At 37.8% G+C, this 19,580-nt stretch overlaps 1 protein-coding gene across 2 annotated transcripts in view; it reads right to left on the reverse strand.

The window, feature by feature from the left end:
• The window catches only part of bltp3a (bridge-like lipid transfer protein family member 3A), a 43,686-nt gene that overhangs the window by 22,008 nt on the left and 2,098 nt on the right, over positions 1-19,580 (reverse strand). For both annotated transcript variants that reach the window (XM_077204653.1, XM_077204654.1), the window contains exons 2-8: positions 12,366-12,528; positions 12,231-12,269; positions 10,871-10,962; positions 8,926-9,115; positions 6,490-6,630; positions 2,831-3,001; positions 1,008-1,188 (exon numbers count right to left, since the gene is read on the reverse strand). In XM_077204653.1, the coding sequence (XP_077060768.1) occupies positions 1,008-1,188; positions 2,831-3,001; positions 6,490-6,630; positions 8,926-9,115; positions 10,871-10,962; positions 12,231-12,269; positions 12,366-12,528 (977 nt within the window). The remainder of the gene's footprint in view (positions 1-1,007; positions 1,189-2,830; positions 3,002-6,489; positions 6,631-8,925; positions 9,116-10,870; positions 10,963-12,230; positions 12,270-12,365; positions 12,529-19,580) is intronic.

Consider the following 19,580-nt stretch of genomic DNA (forward strand, 5'->3'; position numbering starts at 1 on the left):
TGGCCAAACTACTTTCTTCCACGCCGTTATTTTTTCACGCTATGAAAATAGAGCACTTCTAACATGCCAGCAAATTTAAAAGCACTTATTAACTGATGGTCATATTCCCTGTAAAGCTTTCAAGCTTTAAAACTACACCTACGTTGTGTTGGTTAAGCAAGTGGTTGAGTAACGTGATAATTTATTAGTACCCACCCACTTCAGATTTAAAGTCTCCCTGTGGTGTAAATCAAGTTTTTAATGTTGTTTATATGTCTATGTGGTGTTTTTAATATGCTTTAAGACAAACCATGTAATAATTCATAAGTCAACACCATTGCTGAGTATCTTCTCCTTAAAACTGCAGTGAACCAAAGACAGTCTCAAAAACATGGTTTGAAATCGCTGGTGTTTCTAACGTCACAAACTACCTTGTAACCAATCAGATCAACGTGTGATCGTCAACAAGTGGATCTCTGAGCTGCTGTGAGTGAGTGGAGGCGGGGAACATTTGCATATTCATAGAACCATGTATACTAAATGAGGCAAGGGTGTAGAGTTACATTCAAGATATTTTTAAGGCAATTTTTCAAGGAAAAAACTTTTAAATACATACTTTTGGTGAGAAAAAGATTAGTTTTAAGGGATAAAATTGGTTAATTAGGGTTAACAATTAATCAATTAATTGATTGTTTATTTAGACCAATCTATTATGGAAATGTATGTAAATTGACATCCCTAGTTAAAAGGGAAGGGTTAACAGTGTAATTATAGATTAATAAGAAATTAATAACAGATTTTGTTTACATGCAGGTATTTTTAAATATATAGACAATGTTAAAAATGTATGTACACAAAAAGTTTATTGTATCAAATGATTAATTTAAATGTTACCATATAGTAGTTAAAAGCTCAATATAAAGTGGGTCCTTGTGAATTAATTACAAAAGTTAATTTTCAATGAACTATTCCTTTCAAGTAACTGGGTAGAAATATAATTAATGGTAACAGTGATCTGAATTCATTACCAGAATCTGAGCAGCTGTCGTTACAGATGTGCAGGTCGAGACGGGAGATGAAAGTGTGGTAGGATGATTCTCTAACATCATGGAGGTCGAAACGCTGGGCCGTTGAGTCGGGAGTCCCGACCGCTTCGGGTGGAGGAGGTTCAGTCCACAGAGAGTGGATCCCAGGAGAGGGAGGCGCAGTCTGGTGCACAAATGCAGCGAGACATAAACACACACTCCGGCACTGTCTGAGTCATTCACAGGGAGTGGCTGACACAGGAAGGGCTAAATTTGGGATTTGACGGCTTTACACAACATTAACTTTGTTGAGCTGTTTTGTAATGACAATTGTGTTAAAAAGCCTCACTACAACCTTTGCCCCAAAACCTGAGGCAGTGCAGTATAGGGCAAAGGGTTTCCTTTTCTTTTTGATCTTAAAATCTGATGTGCCGATAAGAGTATCTTATTTACCATTAAAGATGCTTTCGCACCGGAGGAACCTTTTCATAGTTCCTCGAACTATTGGCGGAAGTTCCCAGATTTAGGCGTCTTCGCACCGCAGGAACTGGGAATGTTTTTAGTTCTAGTAACTCCTTTTGGAGGAACTAATTTAGCTCCTACTTCAGAGTCGGTCTAAAGCAGCACTATAGGAACTACCAGTGACGTTAGTGACGCTGATTGGCCGAACGCACACGAAACACCAGCACCCGCTGTTTAAAAAAAAAAAAAGTCATGTTGTTCAACCCCGTAGGACCTTCGTTCATCTCCGGAACACGAATTAAGATATTTTTGATGAAATCTGAGAGCTGGATCACTCCTCCATAGGCTTCTAAAGGATTGAAACTTGTTCCCTGAAAAGTTATTAAAGACATCATTAAAATAGTCCAAGTGACTACAGTGGCTCAATCTTAAGTTTATCAAGCGACGAGAATACTTTTTGTGCGCAAAAACAAACAAACATAACGACTTCATTTCTTTCTCTGTGGGCCTCGAGTCAGTTCGAAAGAAACTGAAGAAACACTCGAGGCCCACAGAGAAGGAAAGGAATAGTTGAAATAAAGTCGTTATTTTTGTTTGTTTTTGCGCACAAAAAGTATTCTCGTCGCTTGATAAACTTAAGATTGAGCCACTGTAGTCACTTGGACTATTTTAGCGATGTCTTTAATAACTTTTCGGGGCCGGCAAGTTTCAATCCCTTAAGAAGCCTATGGAGGAGTGATCCAGCTCTCAGATTTAATCAAAAATATCTTAATTCGTGTTCCCAAGATGAACGAAGGTCTTACGGGGTTGGAACAACATGAGGGTGAGTAAATATTGACAGAATTTTCGTTTTTGGGTGAACTAACCCTTTAACTTCATGAAATAACTCTATGAACATGGAAAACAGTGATAGATGGGCCTCTTAACCTTTACGCTGAGGAAAAAATCCAGCGCAACTTTCAGGGGACCAAGGGAAACATGGTTATGTATTTCTGCTCAGCTAGCATAGCGTCACTGGACATCAACCACACGGCATACGCTAATAACTTTTCACTACTGTCTACTTTCTATGAATAACAGTTCTATCTAATAACGTATTAGACAGGACTGTTAGACAGATTGTAAACTAATGAAAACGGAGAATGCGAGCGCTGTGTGTTTGCTCAGGCTCTGGCATTCTCAGCTCCGCCAAAATAAACAACAACATGCGCTGCTTACGTCTATTCAGAGTTCCTACTGGCGGTGCGAATGCAGGTCTCGGGAACCACCATGGTGGCTAGTTCCTATAACTACCCGGTGCGAAAGCCTCTTAAGTTGTCCTCATAAAATTTTTGAGTGGGGATTTGAAGGGTCCAGTGTGGCACCTGTAGTGTTTCAGCAGCCATGCTCTTCCTCTGCTGCGCGGACTTCTCCATGGCCTCGCTCAGAGACTTGGCGTAGTGGATGATGGCCTTGAGCTGGGAGTCTGTCAGCACCCACAGCAGATCATCCAGTATGAAGAGCAGCTTAGAGGCCAAGACATTACAGTCCTTCACCTGAGACGAGGAGGGAGAAATACATGCCATTCCCCAGTGATTAGGGCTGCAAGATATACTGACATAAAACCAAAATCATGTTATAAGCTTAGTGTGATTATCACATCGCAAAGGCTGTGATTTAATCCAATAAATATACAATGATATAAAATGATTGTGATTTTAACCGTAAAAGACTAAAAATGCTACAGTGAAAAACTGTTAATTGGTTAACAGAAAGTTTCCGTACTATATACGGTATAGTTCCTATATACAATTATTCCGTACTAATAACTGATAAATCTAACCGTACATTTAATGTAATTTTACAGTAAAAAAACTGTTAAATTTCTAGTTTTTGGAAGAGAAAAAAAAAGTCATTGTATCATTTACAGTGAAAAAACGTAAATTGACTCTCACAATTCCCTGCGTGTCACTTCACATATGATGTATTTTTGTCGAAATGACTATTTCTTCATAGTTTTTTCTAATCAGTTATGTACAATAGGGTTTTATGTTACATTTAATGTTGTTAAATTCATGTTTATTGCATTTTTTTAATTTCAAGTGCGTCACCATGATAGTGTTTAGTATGTGTGTGAATGAGACTGTGCAGCTTCTAAATATTTCTATTAACTTTCTTATGAAAAAGCTGCTTGTGATGAGCTTTGATTCATCATGTGACTCAGAACTGAAAAAACAGATATTAGTATTTCAAAAGGTCAGTAAATTAACATTATATCAGAATTTAAAAAAGGGTACAGTAAATTTAAGTCTGTAAAACCTAAAATGTTGCTACTGTATTTTTACGGTAGATTTCCACAGCTGCCAGTTTTTTACCGTAAATTTAACAGAATTGTTTTAGTGTATATGTGCTGCGTTTTACAGTTAAGAACAGTACTGTTTTCATTTACACACTTCCATGTCAGGATCCACAAAAATAAAAGTTCAATGGTTTAACGTTTGAAAATGAAGAAAAGTCCCCCTGTGGTAAAAATCAAACATGTAATTATTGTTTATATGTCTATGTGGTGTTTTTAATATGCTTTAAGACAAACCATGTGCAAATTCATAAGTCAACACCATTGCTGAATATTTTCTCTTTAAAACTGCAGTGAACCAAAGACCGTCTCAAAAACACAGTTTGAAATCGCTGGTGTTTCTGACGTCACAAACTACCTTGTAACCAATCAGATCAACGTGTGATCGTCAACGAGTGGATCTCTGAGCTGCTGTGAGTGAGTGGAGGCGGGGCTCATTTGCATATTCATAGAAATGCGTATACTAAATGAGGAAAGGGTGTAGAGTTACATTCCAGCTATTTTAAGGCATGCTATTTCATTTTGGTGATCAAAGATATCAAATCAAGCATATTGTACATGTGGCATATGATAACTCAAGTGGAGATTCTTCAAAAGTAAAAATATATACAGGTCCTTCTCAAAAAATTAGCATATTGTGCTAAAGTTCATTATTTTCCATAATGTAATGATAAAAATTTAACTTTTATATATTTTAGATTCATTGTACACCAACTGAAATATTTCAGGTCTTTTATTGTTTTAATACTGATGATTTTGGCATACAGCTCATGAAAACCCAAAATTCCTATCTCAAAAAATTAGCATATCATGAAAAGGGTCTCTAAACGAGCTATTAACCTAATCATCTGAATCAACTAATTAACTCTAAACACCTGCAAAATATTCCTGAGGCTTTTAAAAACTCCCAGCCTCTTTCATTACTCAAAACCGCAATCATGGGTAAGACTGCCGACCTGACTGCTGTCCAGAAGGCCATCATTGACACCCTCAAGCAAGAGGGTAAGACACAGAAAGAAATTTCTGAACAAATAGGCTGTTCCCAGAGTGCTGTATCAAGGCACCTCAGTGGGAAGTCTGTGGGAAGGAAAAAGTGTGGCAAAAAACGCTGCACAACGAGAAGAGGTGACCGGACCCTGAGGAAGATTGTGGAGAAGGACCGATTCCAGACCTTGGGGGACCTGCGGAAGCAGTGGACTGAGTCAGGAGTAGAAACATCCAGAGCCACCGTGCACAGGCGTGTGCAGGAAATGGGCTACAGGTGCCGCATTCCCCAGGTCAAGCCACTTTTGAACCAGAAACAGCGGCAGAAGCGCCTGACCTGGGCTACAGAGAAGCAGCACTGGACTGTTGCTCAGTTTTGCATGTCATTCGGAAATCAAGGTGCCAGAGTCTGGAGGAAGACTGGGGAGAAGGAAATGCCAAAATGCCTGAAGTCCAGTGTCAAGTACCCACAGTCAGTGATGGTCTGGGGTGCCATGTCAGCTGCTGGTGTTGGTCCACTGTGTTTTATCAAGGGCAGGGTCAATGCAGCTAGCTATCAGGAGATTTTGGAGCACTTCATGCTTCCATCTGCTGAAAAGCTTTATGGAGATGAAGATTTCATTTTTCAGCACGACCTGGCACCTGCTCACAGTGCCAAAACCACTGGTAAATGGTTTACTGACCATGGTATACCTGAGCTCAATTGGCCTGCCAACTCTCCTGACCTGAAACCCATAGAGAATCTGTGGGATATTGTGAAGAGAAAGTTGAGAGACGCAAGACCCAACACTCTGGATGAGCTTAAGGCCGCTATCGAAGCATCCTGGGCCTCCATAACACCTCAGCAGTGCCACAGGCTGATTGCCTCCATGCCACGCCACATTGAAGGAGTCATTTCTGCAAAAGGATTCCCGACCAAGTATTGAGTGCATAACTGGACATAATTATTTGAAGGTTGACTTTTTTTGTATTAAAAACACTTCTTTTATTGGTCGGATGAAATATGCTAATTTTTTGAGATAGGAATTTTGGGTTTTCACGAGCTGTATGCCAAAATCATCAGTATTAAAACAATAAAAGACCTGAAATATTTCAGTTGGTGTGCAATGAATCTAAAATATATGAAAGTTTAATTTTTATCATTACATTATGGAAAATAATGAACTTTATCATATTCTAATTTTTTGAGAAGGACCTGTATATATATATATATATTTTCTTTAAATTTTCTTCCACTATAAAATCACCCCAATCATTCTAGAATGATAAATTCTTTACAAATAGAGCTATTAAAGTAAACTTGGTTATCAAAAGAAAAAAAAAATCATAAAGCAGTATAATATCGAAGAGAGACAAAATATCACAACGTACATTTTTATCTAATATTATTCAGCGCAAATTCTGATAATTATGATGATCTAATCTTAGTTCCAGTATCCCAAAAGCAACACACCACTATAAAATCAGCTGAAACAGATGATGCCCTGTCACACAATGTCAGATATCAAAATTGACATCAAATGAATGAAACACCCCTACAAAATGTCTTTTAAAAAAATGGTCAATATCTGCCCGGCATAACGGAAAACTTAACAATCGGGCAAAAACCTAGGACTAGTTTAAAATTGTCTCATGTGACTTTGGCAAAGTGATGAAAGTGTTTTTTCTGTGAAGAAGATTTGTAAATAAATATGAAAAGTGTACCCTGCGTTTGAGAGCGATGCGTATACGTCCCTGGTTGGTAATGAGGCGCAGTGGCGTGCTGCCCAGATCCTGTTCGTCACTCTCAATCGCATCCGCCTCGATGCGCAGACTCTGCCAGTTGATCTCCTTGAACGTCAGGACCTGCAGGACACCAGAGTATAAGACATCACACTACATGAAAAACACGAACACAGGCAAGTCATGTCACTAATGCAAGCTTGGCGAGCAATCATGGAGATCTTAATCTTTCCACATTGAAGGACAGTTTAAAGACTGGTAATAGCTACCCAAGGGCATTGCCAAGATGGCAATCGAATGGACTTTCTTCAAAATACAACAATTTGCCTTTGTTTTATAATATTGTCATAACTTTTATTGCACTTACATGTGAACTGTTATTAAATTACTGCCTAACCTATGTGCAAGATTTAAGAAAGTTTGTATTACCTACAAGTGTAGTAGGGCTGCACAGTTTTTGGGGGAAAAATGGCACTGCGATATTTAGATTTTCTGCTATATATATATTGCGATATGAAAAAATACAGAGATTTTAACTAAATAACTTTGTAAAAATTAATCATTCTAGAATGATTGGGTTGATTTTGTAGGTGAGTGCATCTGCATAGAAAATAAAAATAAAAAAAGTGCCAACCACTTACTTTGGATACCAAACATCCTTTAAGGGATAGTTCATCCAAAAATAAAACCGTTAAATATCGTTATTTAAAAATTTATATTTTTATAAAATATAAATATATATTTTTTACTTACTATGAAACTCAATGGCTACCGTCAACTGTCTGGTTACCCACATTCTTCAAAATATCTTTTGTGTTCAGTAGAAGAAACTCATATATGTTTAAAACAACTTGAGGGTGAGTAAATTATGATTTTTGGGTGAACTTTTCCTTAAAGGAATTAACGATTTGGGAAAAACTTTAAATTTGAGTGTTCGTGAACAGAGTTATGACTGTTATAATAGGCCACAATTTCACCGATGTACTATAATTATTATGATTTTAATTGTGATTATCATTCAAATAAAAATATATTACTATTGTAATAATACTATTATAATGTAAAATAAAAATAATTGGCCATTTAACAAAAAATATTATATATATATATATATGTAAAATTCTAATTATAACATTTTACATCTTATTTATTATTTTTATTTTTTTCAACCATTAAACCCCTCATGCTTTTATTTTGGAGGAAACCTGCAGGGAGCCCTCCATCTTTGGCTGCAGGTTTATACATCTCATTTTAAATCTGGTGAATTGGATGATGCGAATGCCCTTTCCAAATGCACGCTATAAGCGACCCAAGTGCGCATGCAGAGATGGGGTTTGTGTGAAGCATTAGATCATGAACTGCTGATCATGAACTGCCACGTTTAACTCTTAAACCCACAGTGCATTTATATTTTTTTATTAAATTGCAGACTTTGCGGTTTAATAATATCAGCCAATGCGATTTAGATGTTATACATTTTGATTTATGAACATTCTTATATATTTACACATTGTGTATATAACAGTAGTCGAGAAAACTGTCGGACAAGTGTATTATGAAAATGGTTATACTCTATTTTACAGTACGAGTACTTTCAGTGTGCTAACCTAAGAAAGTACTGGTAATATAAGGTAACTACATGGGTTACGGTTAGGTTCAGGGTTAGTTCCTAGTTATTACCCAGTTATTGTAATTGCTATAATAAGTACATAGCATGTGCATGTAGAACAGGTCTGTCAAATAAAGTGCTAACATGAAAATAGTGTCAGTTTTGATTTCATGATGGCTAAAAAACACACACATTACAGTCAGAGCATTTGGCCTTCTACACCACTGACTGTGCTTCAGTGGGCGGCGTAACCCTTGAAGGGCGAGCAGAAGCACAGCTCTATATTAAGAAAGCAGGAGAGGTCATCTTTGAGTGTAACATCCATCTCACATCTAACTGCATTACAGCTCATTTAGAAGATCTGGCAACCTGAATACTCAGTCCGTATATCAAAATGATTGGCCGTATTTCATTACCTAATGCTGGTCTGGAAAAGTAATTAAGAGGTGACTTCTCATGAGCATGTGCTTCAGTGAGTGGAGAAAAGCAAGTGAAAGAGGAACAAATGGAGGAGAAGTGAAGTGTAGAAACACTTTGATCTGACAGCTGTTGATCTGTGCTGCTTTTCTCCCCTTTTAGATTATGTAACCAATGCTATTTTTCTCCCTTATATGATTCACTTGCTCTTCAAAATGAAGAAGCTGACAATTCATACTGAAAGGTGTTTTAACCAGGGTAGTCCGTTTTAATGCCACAAAAACCTAATGAGGACATTTTTTGCACTTCTTCAAGGTAAATGCGACAAAAGTGTTACATAACCTCGGGTGCTTTACTGTTACATAGCACTTTCACTACCGTCTGTACTGTACCTCTCCTCTCTTAGGATGTGTAATGCGTGTTTGCCCAAGGTCGCTCTTCTGCCATTGGGGGTTGAGGCTGCAGCCCTGGAGCTGCCAGAGCTCGAAGGAGGCGTGAAACGCTCGGGCCTGAACTTTAATCGTGATGGAGTTGATGATCACAGACATTCCTTCCACAACCTTCTCAGCGAAGCCGTACTCACTGCAGAGGCCAGAGACAGACCGCAAACATCCGTTAGACAGAGCCATCAATCCAGTCTTCTTATTGGTCACTAAAACCAAAACTTTTCAATAACTGAAATAAAATAAAAGAATTAGAAGAACAACTTAAAATTGAAAAAAAAAGTTGCCTGGGAAACTAACTGAAATGAATACGCTTAAAAGGCAGGGTAGGCAATTTCTGAGAGGCTAACAATAGCAAGCTAGCTTTGAAAGCATAAAGCCAGGGTCACACCGATGTTTTTTGAGCGTCGGACGACATGGTTGTTTAGAGCCGTTGGGTTTAGTCGAACGGCGTCAGGTTTTTTTGGGCCGATTCAACATGTAGCATCGCGTCGGGCCGTCGGTGAGAGAGAGTACTCTGATTGGCTGAGCAGCTTAGCGAACAAATCAGTGCAAACAAATAAAAGCAAATCAGCGAGCAAAGAAGTCAAGACGGGACATACAGAAGGCTGTTCGGATGTTACGTCATCTTACCTGAGTGTTCCTGGGCGAATATTTTAATATTAACATGAGCGGAGTGGAATAAAGAAAGTGATCAGCAGGATTGATATTCAAAACGATTAGCACGTGCTGCTTTGTTTATGTTTTTGTATCTGCACCATCAGTTTCCCTTTTTAAATGACGAATATAGACGAATATATATGCAGAAATAGACAGTTTTCTCATTTACACGCAGGCACAGAACGTACATGCTAGCAGACAGTCGACTGTAGTTCTCTGTGTGTGTTCAAGTGCAGCTTTTTCCCCCCGACACAGTCGGCTTTCATCAGCGCTAGTTCTTTGCCGTCGGTTTGGTGTGTTCCTACCTTAAGATCCCACTCTCCCTTTTCAGGGCATCTCAAAGCCCTTACCTCCTTCAAAACACATGAATACACACAGTAGAGGCAAAGCCACTAGATGACAAGCCTGCAACCTTTAGCCAAAATAAACGTAACGGCTAATGCTAACGCTGGTACGCAGGAAAGGAGAGCAGAGGCCGACTTTTATGAATGGATGTCAATGGAGAAAATCTTCACTACACTGAATAAAATGCTTTTGTGAGGAAACACCTTAACATTTAAGAAATCGACAGCCTGTTCACTAATCTTCAAAATGTTTTACGCTAAACAATACTTTTGTTGGGAACGATATATAGATTTTTACTATGATAAGAAGGTTAGACTTGAATTGTAATGACTATTTTAACTACATGTATGCATATGATATGACGCTATGATATGTTATATTATATTTTAATGAACAAAAATGAATAATTTAACTATAAATATTGTGTTATGTTATTTAATAAAAAAAAAAAAAAGTGTTGTGTCACCTGCTGTGTGCCTAATGAAGAGGATAAAACGCTTTTTATTGAATGATGGTAAAAATGAATGATGTATTTCTTGGTGTTTTAGAAAATTCTGGCTTGTTGCTGATATTATAAAGAATATTTGGTTTCCTATAGATTTGGCTTGTGTCCCCACTTCATAGCTTATATGGGATCTAATTTATGGCCACCTTTTGAGGAATCATTTGTTTGTAGTACATTTGTGTGATATGTTTTATTCTGCCAATACTTGGCATTAAGAGTTATAAAAATAACAGCATTGATGCTTGACTTAGCAAGTACCAGTAATGAATCTAAATGTCTGTGCATGATGGAGAGGACATCATAGGGAGCTTTCAACACTTTCTGTATGATTTGTAAAGCACTGTGCATTTGTATACTAAAAGGAGGACGGCAGATCACTCTGACCTTTGGCCTGCAGTGATGGCTATTGGAGAAGGGCCGTTTGGGGGCCGCGGATCTTCACAGGTTCTCATTTCAACTTCTACTTTATCCAGGAACTGCAAAAGGAGAGGAAACAGAATTCAATGGGTCAGAACTTCTGATGTATTGTTAGTCACTTGTTTTATTATGATCTACACTTCTCAAGGCATAACTTATCTATAGAATATGGATACGGGAATCTCCCTGAAAAGTTTTAAGTAACACTAGCTAACTTTAATTAGTTAATCTAATGTAAGCGATGTTGTAGTGGTAGAGCATTCATGCACAACATAGATTCAAAATCGGCATACAATTTTTTTCATTTCAGGGGGTCTGTTCCGAACACAAGCTTATAAAACAGTCTTAACTTCATATTTTTCAACTAAAACCATATTGTATCTGATTAATAACTTCTCATTAACATGTTGAAATGCAAAAATTTCAACATTTTGAAGGTTATTACCATGTTATTATACATTAACCCCCTTTTTATTAATTATAAAATTAGAAATTCTTTGAAACTTCACATTTTCCTAAAGAAAATCACTGTAATGTAAGAAAACCTTAAAAAAACTAATTATATTTACTTTTTTCACTTTTAGATGAAAATGGTGATCAATTCATGCTGCAATGGTTCATCAATAGTTGTGCATATTCATGTTTATCAGCAAAATTCAGATGCAAAAGTGTTTGAGGTATCAAAAATATTTTACAGAATTGAGAAAAAAAATTTAAAAAAGAAAAAAGTTTGCACAAGATCACGTTACAGCCTCAGTTTAAACCCAATTCAAAATGTTATTTTATGATTATATCTTTAAAAAAAATGTTGTGTATATTGATAGTCTTTGCTAATTTGCAAACTTTTTAGTAGGGGAACCAAATTATCTATGTATCTCATACAAGTCAACATGGATCGGAAATGCATCATGAGTGTTAAAAAAAGCACAAAAAGTCCCAGACTTATTCAACCTTATCATTTGCAATGACTTACTAGAGTAGTTAATTCATTCTCACATAATTTGCTTTTTTTTTTTTGCTTCAAATCAACTGCAACTGTTGTGTCATTATTCTCTGATTAATGCCATTAATCTCTGGTTTGTTTAAATTCTAAAACTACTGAAACGCCATTAGCTGTAGACCAAGCCACTGAAAAAGTGTGCAGTCACTGTTGCACTCTATCTGACCTTATCAGACACTGTAACATCTGAGTGAAACACAAAAATAAAATAAAGGTCCTTTTGCAGAAGTGAAAAGGGACTGGAGATCATGTGATAAACATGAGGATGGCAGAATGTGACTGAAAAGCATGATGTAAGAGTGGAAACACACTCGGGGAGATTCTTACCAAACATATGGGACTGGTCTTCAACTTCGTCCATTGTATCTGAAATGGGGGGAAACGACATTTAACTACAGTTCTCCAAGCTATAACGTTAATCATGACATATCCTTGAAATTAATGAGGACTCCTCCAGTTTACCCGTATAGCAGCCTTGTTGCAGTAGACGCGGGTGACGGCCAGCCAGGTGGGCAGATCCAGCATGTTTTGCAGGACCTCCTCATCCAGCTCCAGGTTGGACAGCTGACCCTCTCCCTTCAGTGTGCTCAGGTTGATCTTATCTGGGGAGAGGTTCTTAGTGAACCTACACAAGACCAAAGCACTGATTGGTTTGATGGTTTAAGAGTTATGAGTCAATAAGTGTCGACCATAAATAAAAGTAAAATTTGTTTAGAATTCTGTTTAAAACATGTACCAAGTTCTTAGAACTCATGCTTTATAACATTTTCAAGAAGACTTGAATTTAAAGGGGTCCAATTATGCTTTTAGAGAGTTAAAATTTTCTTTAAGGCCCCGATATACATAAAGTTAAGTCGAAAAACTAACAGGTGTGATGTCATTTCGGAAAAAAAATCAGGCCAAAATGAAGTTCGCTTCAGGAGTTTGAAACAACAAAAAAGAACTTCACCATGAGTATATCAGGGTCTTGTGTAATGTTGCAAAGTAATAAAGCACAAAGTTCCTCCAGCGGGAGTTATTCTCTATATCAGTAACACTGTTTCTGAACTCCTGGAAACGCCTCTATTGTAGTCTTGAGTTTTCTTCTGGGAACGAACACGTCACAATATTCCTCATTTAAATAATTCCTGTCCACTGCATGCGCAGAATAAAGGGGCGGGGCCTGGTTGAGTCAGTAGTGCGTTGAAACTCACGGTTATGGTAAGACATTTCTCAAACACACTTGAACCGTTTGACCAATCACAACACACTGATCCAGCCGACCAATCAGAGCACATTGAGCTTTTCTGAGCGACATGAACTAAACAGAGCGTTACTGACAGACCGGGAAGAGAGGAGCTGCACAATGGAGAATATGGGAAACATAGTGTGTTTTTTAACATTCAGTCATGAAAACGTATTGTAGTAGATTCCAAAAACAAAATCAAGACTTTGTAAGAGGGCATAAATTTCCCTTTTAATGACTTGAAAATGTCATACGGTGTAACCAGAAAAGTAAAAAAAAAAAGTATTTTCCTTGCACCTTAAATACATGTTAAAAAACACAATAATTTAAGAACAATTTTAAACAATTATTATAATCTAGGCTATTTAACATAAAGTCAATGAAAAATAAAGTTTACATTTTTTTTCCCCAAATCTTTTCAAAATTGATTTAACGCATATTTTTCAGCACCATGTGTTTAAACAAGTTTTAATTGTTAGATAACACTAAAGTGTTTACATTTTTTTTTTTAACTTTTTTGGTCAGGTGGTATATAGTTTCATATATATATATATATATATATATAAACATAAAATTATGCCACAGTGATTTATTTAAAATTTATTATTATTAAGAAATCGTCTTAAATATTATAAGACTACAATTATTTTAAGTGAAAGTGACACGTGATGGCCAAGTATGGTAACCCATATTTGGAATTTGACCTCTGCATTTAACCCATCCAAGTAAGTGCACACACATTAGGAGCACAGTAGTGAGTAGTGAACACACATACACTGCAAACGTGGGTACACACACCCGGAGGAGCGGGCAGCCTTGAGTGGCGCCCGGGGAGCGATTGGGGGTTAGGTGCCTTGCTCAAGGACACCTCAGTCATATTCCTGCCGGTACTGGAATCAAACCAGCAACCTTTGGGTCACCAGTCCAACTCTGTTACCATTAGGCCATGACTGCCCCTTTTAAAGGAAATAATGCAATTAGACAAAAAAACAAAAACAAATGCATGTCATGTCATTGACCCAAATGTAATAAATTATTAATTCATAAATATTATTATGTCTATATTTATGTTATACATTATCTTTACGTCATAATTAGGAGAAAACTTAATAACCAATAACATTTCAGGTCATGGGAACATATATAAGTCATATTCTTGGTCTCCATGTCATTTCCATTTCATTCCCCATTCGGTCACTTTTGACGCGATTATATTTTAAGGAACTGATGTCTGAGCTGAAACCCCATCACAAAGACAGTCATTGACTAACTGTGGGTAATAAGATTACAACAGGCCTGCAGTAAGACTGCTTTAAGCCCACAGGAGCGTTTCTAACCCCTGCCCTAAAAACCTGCTGAGATCTCAGACACAAGCACACAGCACATCTAATATTCACTGTACAGCACTGCGGTCACAGCCTAAACGCTTCCTAAGATGAAAACAGCACATCACTATAAACGCAGAGCACAGAGAGGCCGCTTCAAAACACTGAAGCGGTTCATGCATTTGAATGGGAAATCTCCATCTGTTCGAAGACTTCAAAGATTAACCCAGCCTTTAGAAGACCAAAGAGAGGGAAAATACTGCCATGCAATATTAACACACCTCTTCAATCACATTTCAACATGGTGCAATTAACCATATTTGCTGCAATACATGACTGAGATTCTCTGTGATGCTTTAATGTGTTATTGTTGATGACAATGAGAATTCAATTACATATTTTGCCGTATTCAATACTTCAGAAGTTTTCTAACTGAGACTGAAAAAAAAGTGCATATGATGATTTTTGGTCACTGTAGAGTAGCGTGAACATTCCTCAAAGCTTCTCCTTTTGTGTTTTACTGAAAAAAAGAAAATCATACAGGATTATGTGACTGTAATTCTTCTGAGAAAGAGAGAAAATGAAACGGGGCGATTAAAGTTAACTGAAACTAAAGCCATTCAATTTTTTAAAAACTTGTAATAAGGTAAGCTTTTACTGAAATAAAGTATATACAAATAACTTAAACTTATTTTAATACAGCTAGTTGCCAAGGTTTCTGTTTCCTATAACTTTTTGTAACTTAATGTAGTAAAATAACTAAACCTGAAATAATTTTTAAAAAACTAGATAGACGTTTTTAAAAAGAAGAAAAAAATGGCCAAAACAAATAAAAGGTTTCCCTAACATAACATAAAAATGTTCCCTAACATAACACTGATCATATTAAATGAAATAAGAAGAGGGGAAGACAGTAGAAAAGGTTGTAGAAGATGATGAAAGGGTTTTCTAGTCAGAGTGACCCGGTTGACATAAAGCAGTGAGAACAGAGAGGACTATGGGACAAACAACAGCCTGACGTCTGTAAACTCAGCATGTCTCTGCGGTCTCCAGGTGTGCCGGGAATGTGTTTATCTCTTCCGTCGTCTTTCTCTATCTCTTCTTCTGAGAGTTAGTTGCTTCAATGTAGGGCAGGGTGACAGCAAAGATCACAACATCCTTTTGATATTCAGTGTTTATGTATATGAACATCGTATTTCTGTATAAAATATATACCCAAAAGTAAAATATACTTCTAAATATACTTTCTCAAAATAAGTACCTACTCAAGAGAGAGTATGCGATTTCAGACGCAGCCCGAAATATAAAAATACACCCAACAAAAGCACACTTTTACTAACAGCTTGCTCCAGCGCAAACCTTCCTTTGGCATTAAAAACATACTGTTAGGATTTACTAAAGACACACACAAGACGCATTATTTAAATGAATCATGGTGATTTACTAAGGTTTGCGTTTGTCAATTTACTGGTATTTGCGCCATTATTTTAGCCTGGATGCCAGCCGAACTTAGCCCCGCCCACAACATTTGAGCACGGGAAGTTCGGTCTGGACTTGATCCGTTGTGAAGCAAGTATGCCTGAACCAAAGCTGTTCAGACCAATCAAATTGTCAGGGCGGGCTTTATAAGATGATGGACAGATGATCAACCGTAACATAATCATCCACGTCACCAAAGAGCGCTTGGGTTGAATTCATTTACAACAAAGAATGGCTGCCGCTGAATAATTTAAATGTGTAGATTCAGCCATCGTGTCTGTTATAGAATATGTAGACAGCGCATTCATTTTAAAAGAGGAACGGAGAACCGCAATCAAGGCATTTGTCGATCCAATTGAGTGCAGATGCATTTTCTTTCCTGGTTCGGTTGAAACACGCCCCATAATCACAGCCCAATGGAGCAGTATCAGACTCACATTCTGACTATAATCTGAGTACGACGACGTCAGGCTACCATTATATTCAACCCCAAAAAGATGCTATTTTGCATTTCATTCATAAAAGAATTCCAGATGCTAATTTGCGCTGCTCTTGGTAGATCGCGTTGGTCATTACGGAAAATAACCCGGTTGCGCCTGTGTTCTTTCATTTGCGTAAAACTTCATCACGCGTGAAACTTTCTACTCCCATCGGCGCTTTTATGAGATTGACCTCTTCCGCTTATTTGACACGTTTAGTAAATGTGGCCCTTGAATGAGTAAGAGGGCTGGATCTGGTCATATCTCCTCACACCATCATTATGCATTCCTCTTTTCTTACGCTCCTGTAGTTCCCCGTTCCTCTCCCACAGACCTTAACAAACAGTGTGAAAACTACTAACATGTCAGGCTGATGACCTTAGACGAGACTCTCTCAGTAATATGCGTTCAGTGTTCTGTGAAGAGACCACAGCTACACATCACGCAAGCCTAGATATTATAAATACTCCTTTAACTAAATCACAAACTTGATGACAAAAAGCCTTCTGATGAAAGGACAGTTTCTGTGCGACTACAGCATCAAAGCCTCGGGGTGTAATGGTTAAAAACCCCTGTGAATGGTTTGATAAGGCGACCTTTGTTGACATTACTAACTGTGCGAGATTGGGCATCTTTTTTTTAGTAGCCTTTACTTTATGACACAGTCATAAGTCAAGATTTGCTAGTTGGTTGCAGGTGGTATTAGACGTTCTCATGAGAGATTTGATTGGAGCCCTGAGTGCAAGGCGAGTCATCAATATTTTTTATCAGTTTTGCGGGAAGATTAAGACTGTAAATTTTAAATGTGTATAACAACTTGAAGCTGATTTTGTTCATGGGGTTCATGGCCTGATAACCATAAGGTTACTGGGTTCAATCCCCAGATAGAGTGAGTCACAATCTAGCACTTGGCCAAGGCACTTAACCCCAGGTTACTCCGGCAGGATTGTCCTGGATATATACTTATCACTTAGCAGATGAACAAGCAGATTCAATCTACTTCAGTAGTCTTGGCTGTTCAGTGCAAAACAACAGCTGGGACAGAAAAGAAAAGATGAGATTTGTACAAATGTAAGTGGTGCATGCCTGTTTAACTCACCAACACGATGATCAAGGTGTTCTGTACAGTTACGTGATATTCTGGAGTCCAGAACTTGTATTAAGATTAAAAATCAATAATCAAATATATCTATTTATTTTGGGTCTGTTCAGCTGCCTTTAACCATGATATATGTGCTTCAAACTGACCCAGAAACATCATAATAGTAATAGAAATTATTATATATAACAGGGCCCCCCTTAGTTGAAATCACTGAAGCCGAGGCCCCTAGAATCGTCACCACCTTTTGCCCCGCTAGCGACGGTTTATGACCCTAAATGAGAAATATGTAAAAAATGTCAAGAAAAGTATCATAGGTTTACCAGTATTTCCAACCATTCAAAAATCTAAAGGGTCAAATTGACCCACAACCCAATACAAGAGCTAGTGTAGATATGGCCCCTTTAATGTACAGTACATCTATTGGATTTGTATTTTCTTCAAGCCAAAAAGTCTGATCAAGTAAGGCCAGTTCACACCAAGAATAATAACTATAACGACAACTATGTCGATATTAGCATCCACACCAGAAGAGGATATCATTCTGATTATTCTGATTAATAAAAATCTCACGTCAACCTTCATTGAAAGAATCATTTATGTTTGTAGCATAAAAATGCATTACATGTCAACATTAAATATTTAGTGGTAGAGGTCCGCTGAAATCCCTAAATGAAGTATGAGCACTAGTAGTGATGCTTGCCTTAGTAAACACTACTAAAGAGAAGGTCCGGAAGTGTGTGCATGTCAAACAAGCATAACAGCATGATGCCTGGCCCTCAGCTGACAGAGCGACGCAAGGAGAAGCTGAGCCGAATGAGGGAGAGCTGGCAGAGCTTCAGCTGTGACTCACAACAGCAGGAACTAGCATGTGCTTTAACACCCACAGAGAGCCTGCTGGGAAATAACAGCCCAAACACTGCTGTACAAGGCCTTGATGTAGAAATGATGTAGAACTGTCTTCCTCATTCTTTGGACATGGAATGAGAGTGATTTGTATCTCTATGCCAGAATATCATCATTATATCAGATTTTTATTCAAAGCGACTAAGGCAAGACAATTGACCCTTCGCAGGGAGTTTGACAGACAGGCGATCTGACCAATCGTAATCAGCCATTTTTGTCCGACAAAGCAGTCTGGAGAGTTAGTAGATTAACGTTGGAGGATTCGAAATTGAAAACAAAGTGTACTGACGTCTTTCCGCGGTTAAAATAACATTCCTTCTGATGTTCATTCATGCTAATTTGATGCTATAAATGAACTAGAAGGAAGAGATGATCGGTTCACGAATAGCTTTAACTGAGGCTCTACAGCGATCTGTCAGACACATTAAAGAGCCACAAAATGGTATTCATTGTTTACATTTTTTTTTTAAATGACCAAATTTGAAAGTTGAGACGGTTTCATATCAAAAGTAACTTGGTCTGTCCTGTCTGTCAGCGTGTTATCAGTGTCCTCTCAGCTCCGCGATGTATTTTTCACTGTGTGAGAACATGGTGTGGCGTGAGAGCGGCGTAGCTTGTCAGACATAGCAACAGTAACTAAAGGGGGCGGGACTTTGGGAACGGTCAATTCCACTGGAGTGAGCTGGGGTTAAATGTCTTAAAGGTGCAGGTAGCGATTTCTGATAAACGCTGTTGAATCGGACTCCAAAACACACTTTTAGCCAATCAGCAGTAAGTTGCATATACACTCATTAGGGGGAGGTCTTTGTGAATTTGGGGGCAGAGCTATAGGGGTGTAATCCTTTTGTGTAGGGGCGTGTGTGTTTTGTTGATTTCAAATATCAACAGCGTTCTCAAAAATCGCTTACTGCTTCCTCGGTATTCCCCGAACCCAGATATCCTTTTTTATTTATCAGCAAAAGTCTTTTGATAGCTCCAGGGCTTTTGTGAAAACTACACCAGCGCACTTCCACACTTCTGTATCCTTGCCCATTGACAATCGGATTGAGCCCAATGCATTATGGGTGTTGAAGTGCAAGTTTATTTGATTTAAACAGACATTTAAGTCTGGGACTACAGTATCTTATACCTTGTCTGAGGCCCTTTAAGTGTTTTTCACATTTA

This window comes from Siphateles boraxobius, unplaced genomic scaffold (assembly GCF_051911475.1).
Source record: "Siphateles boraxobius isolate OS27281-9 unplaced genomic scaffold, OSU_SipBor_1 50, whole genome shotgun sequence".
NCBI classification, from domain to species: domain Eukaryota; kingdom Metazoa; phylum Chordata; class Actinopteri; order Cypriniformes; family Leuciscidae; genus Siphateles; species Siphateles boraxobius.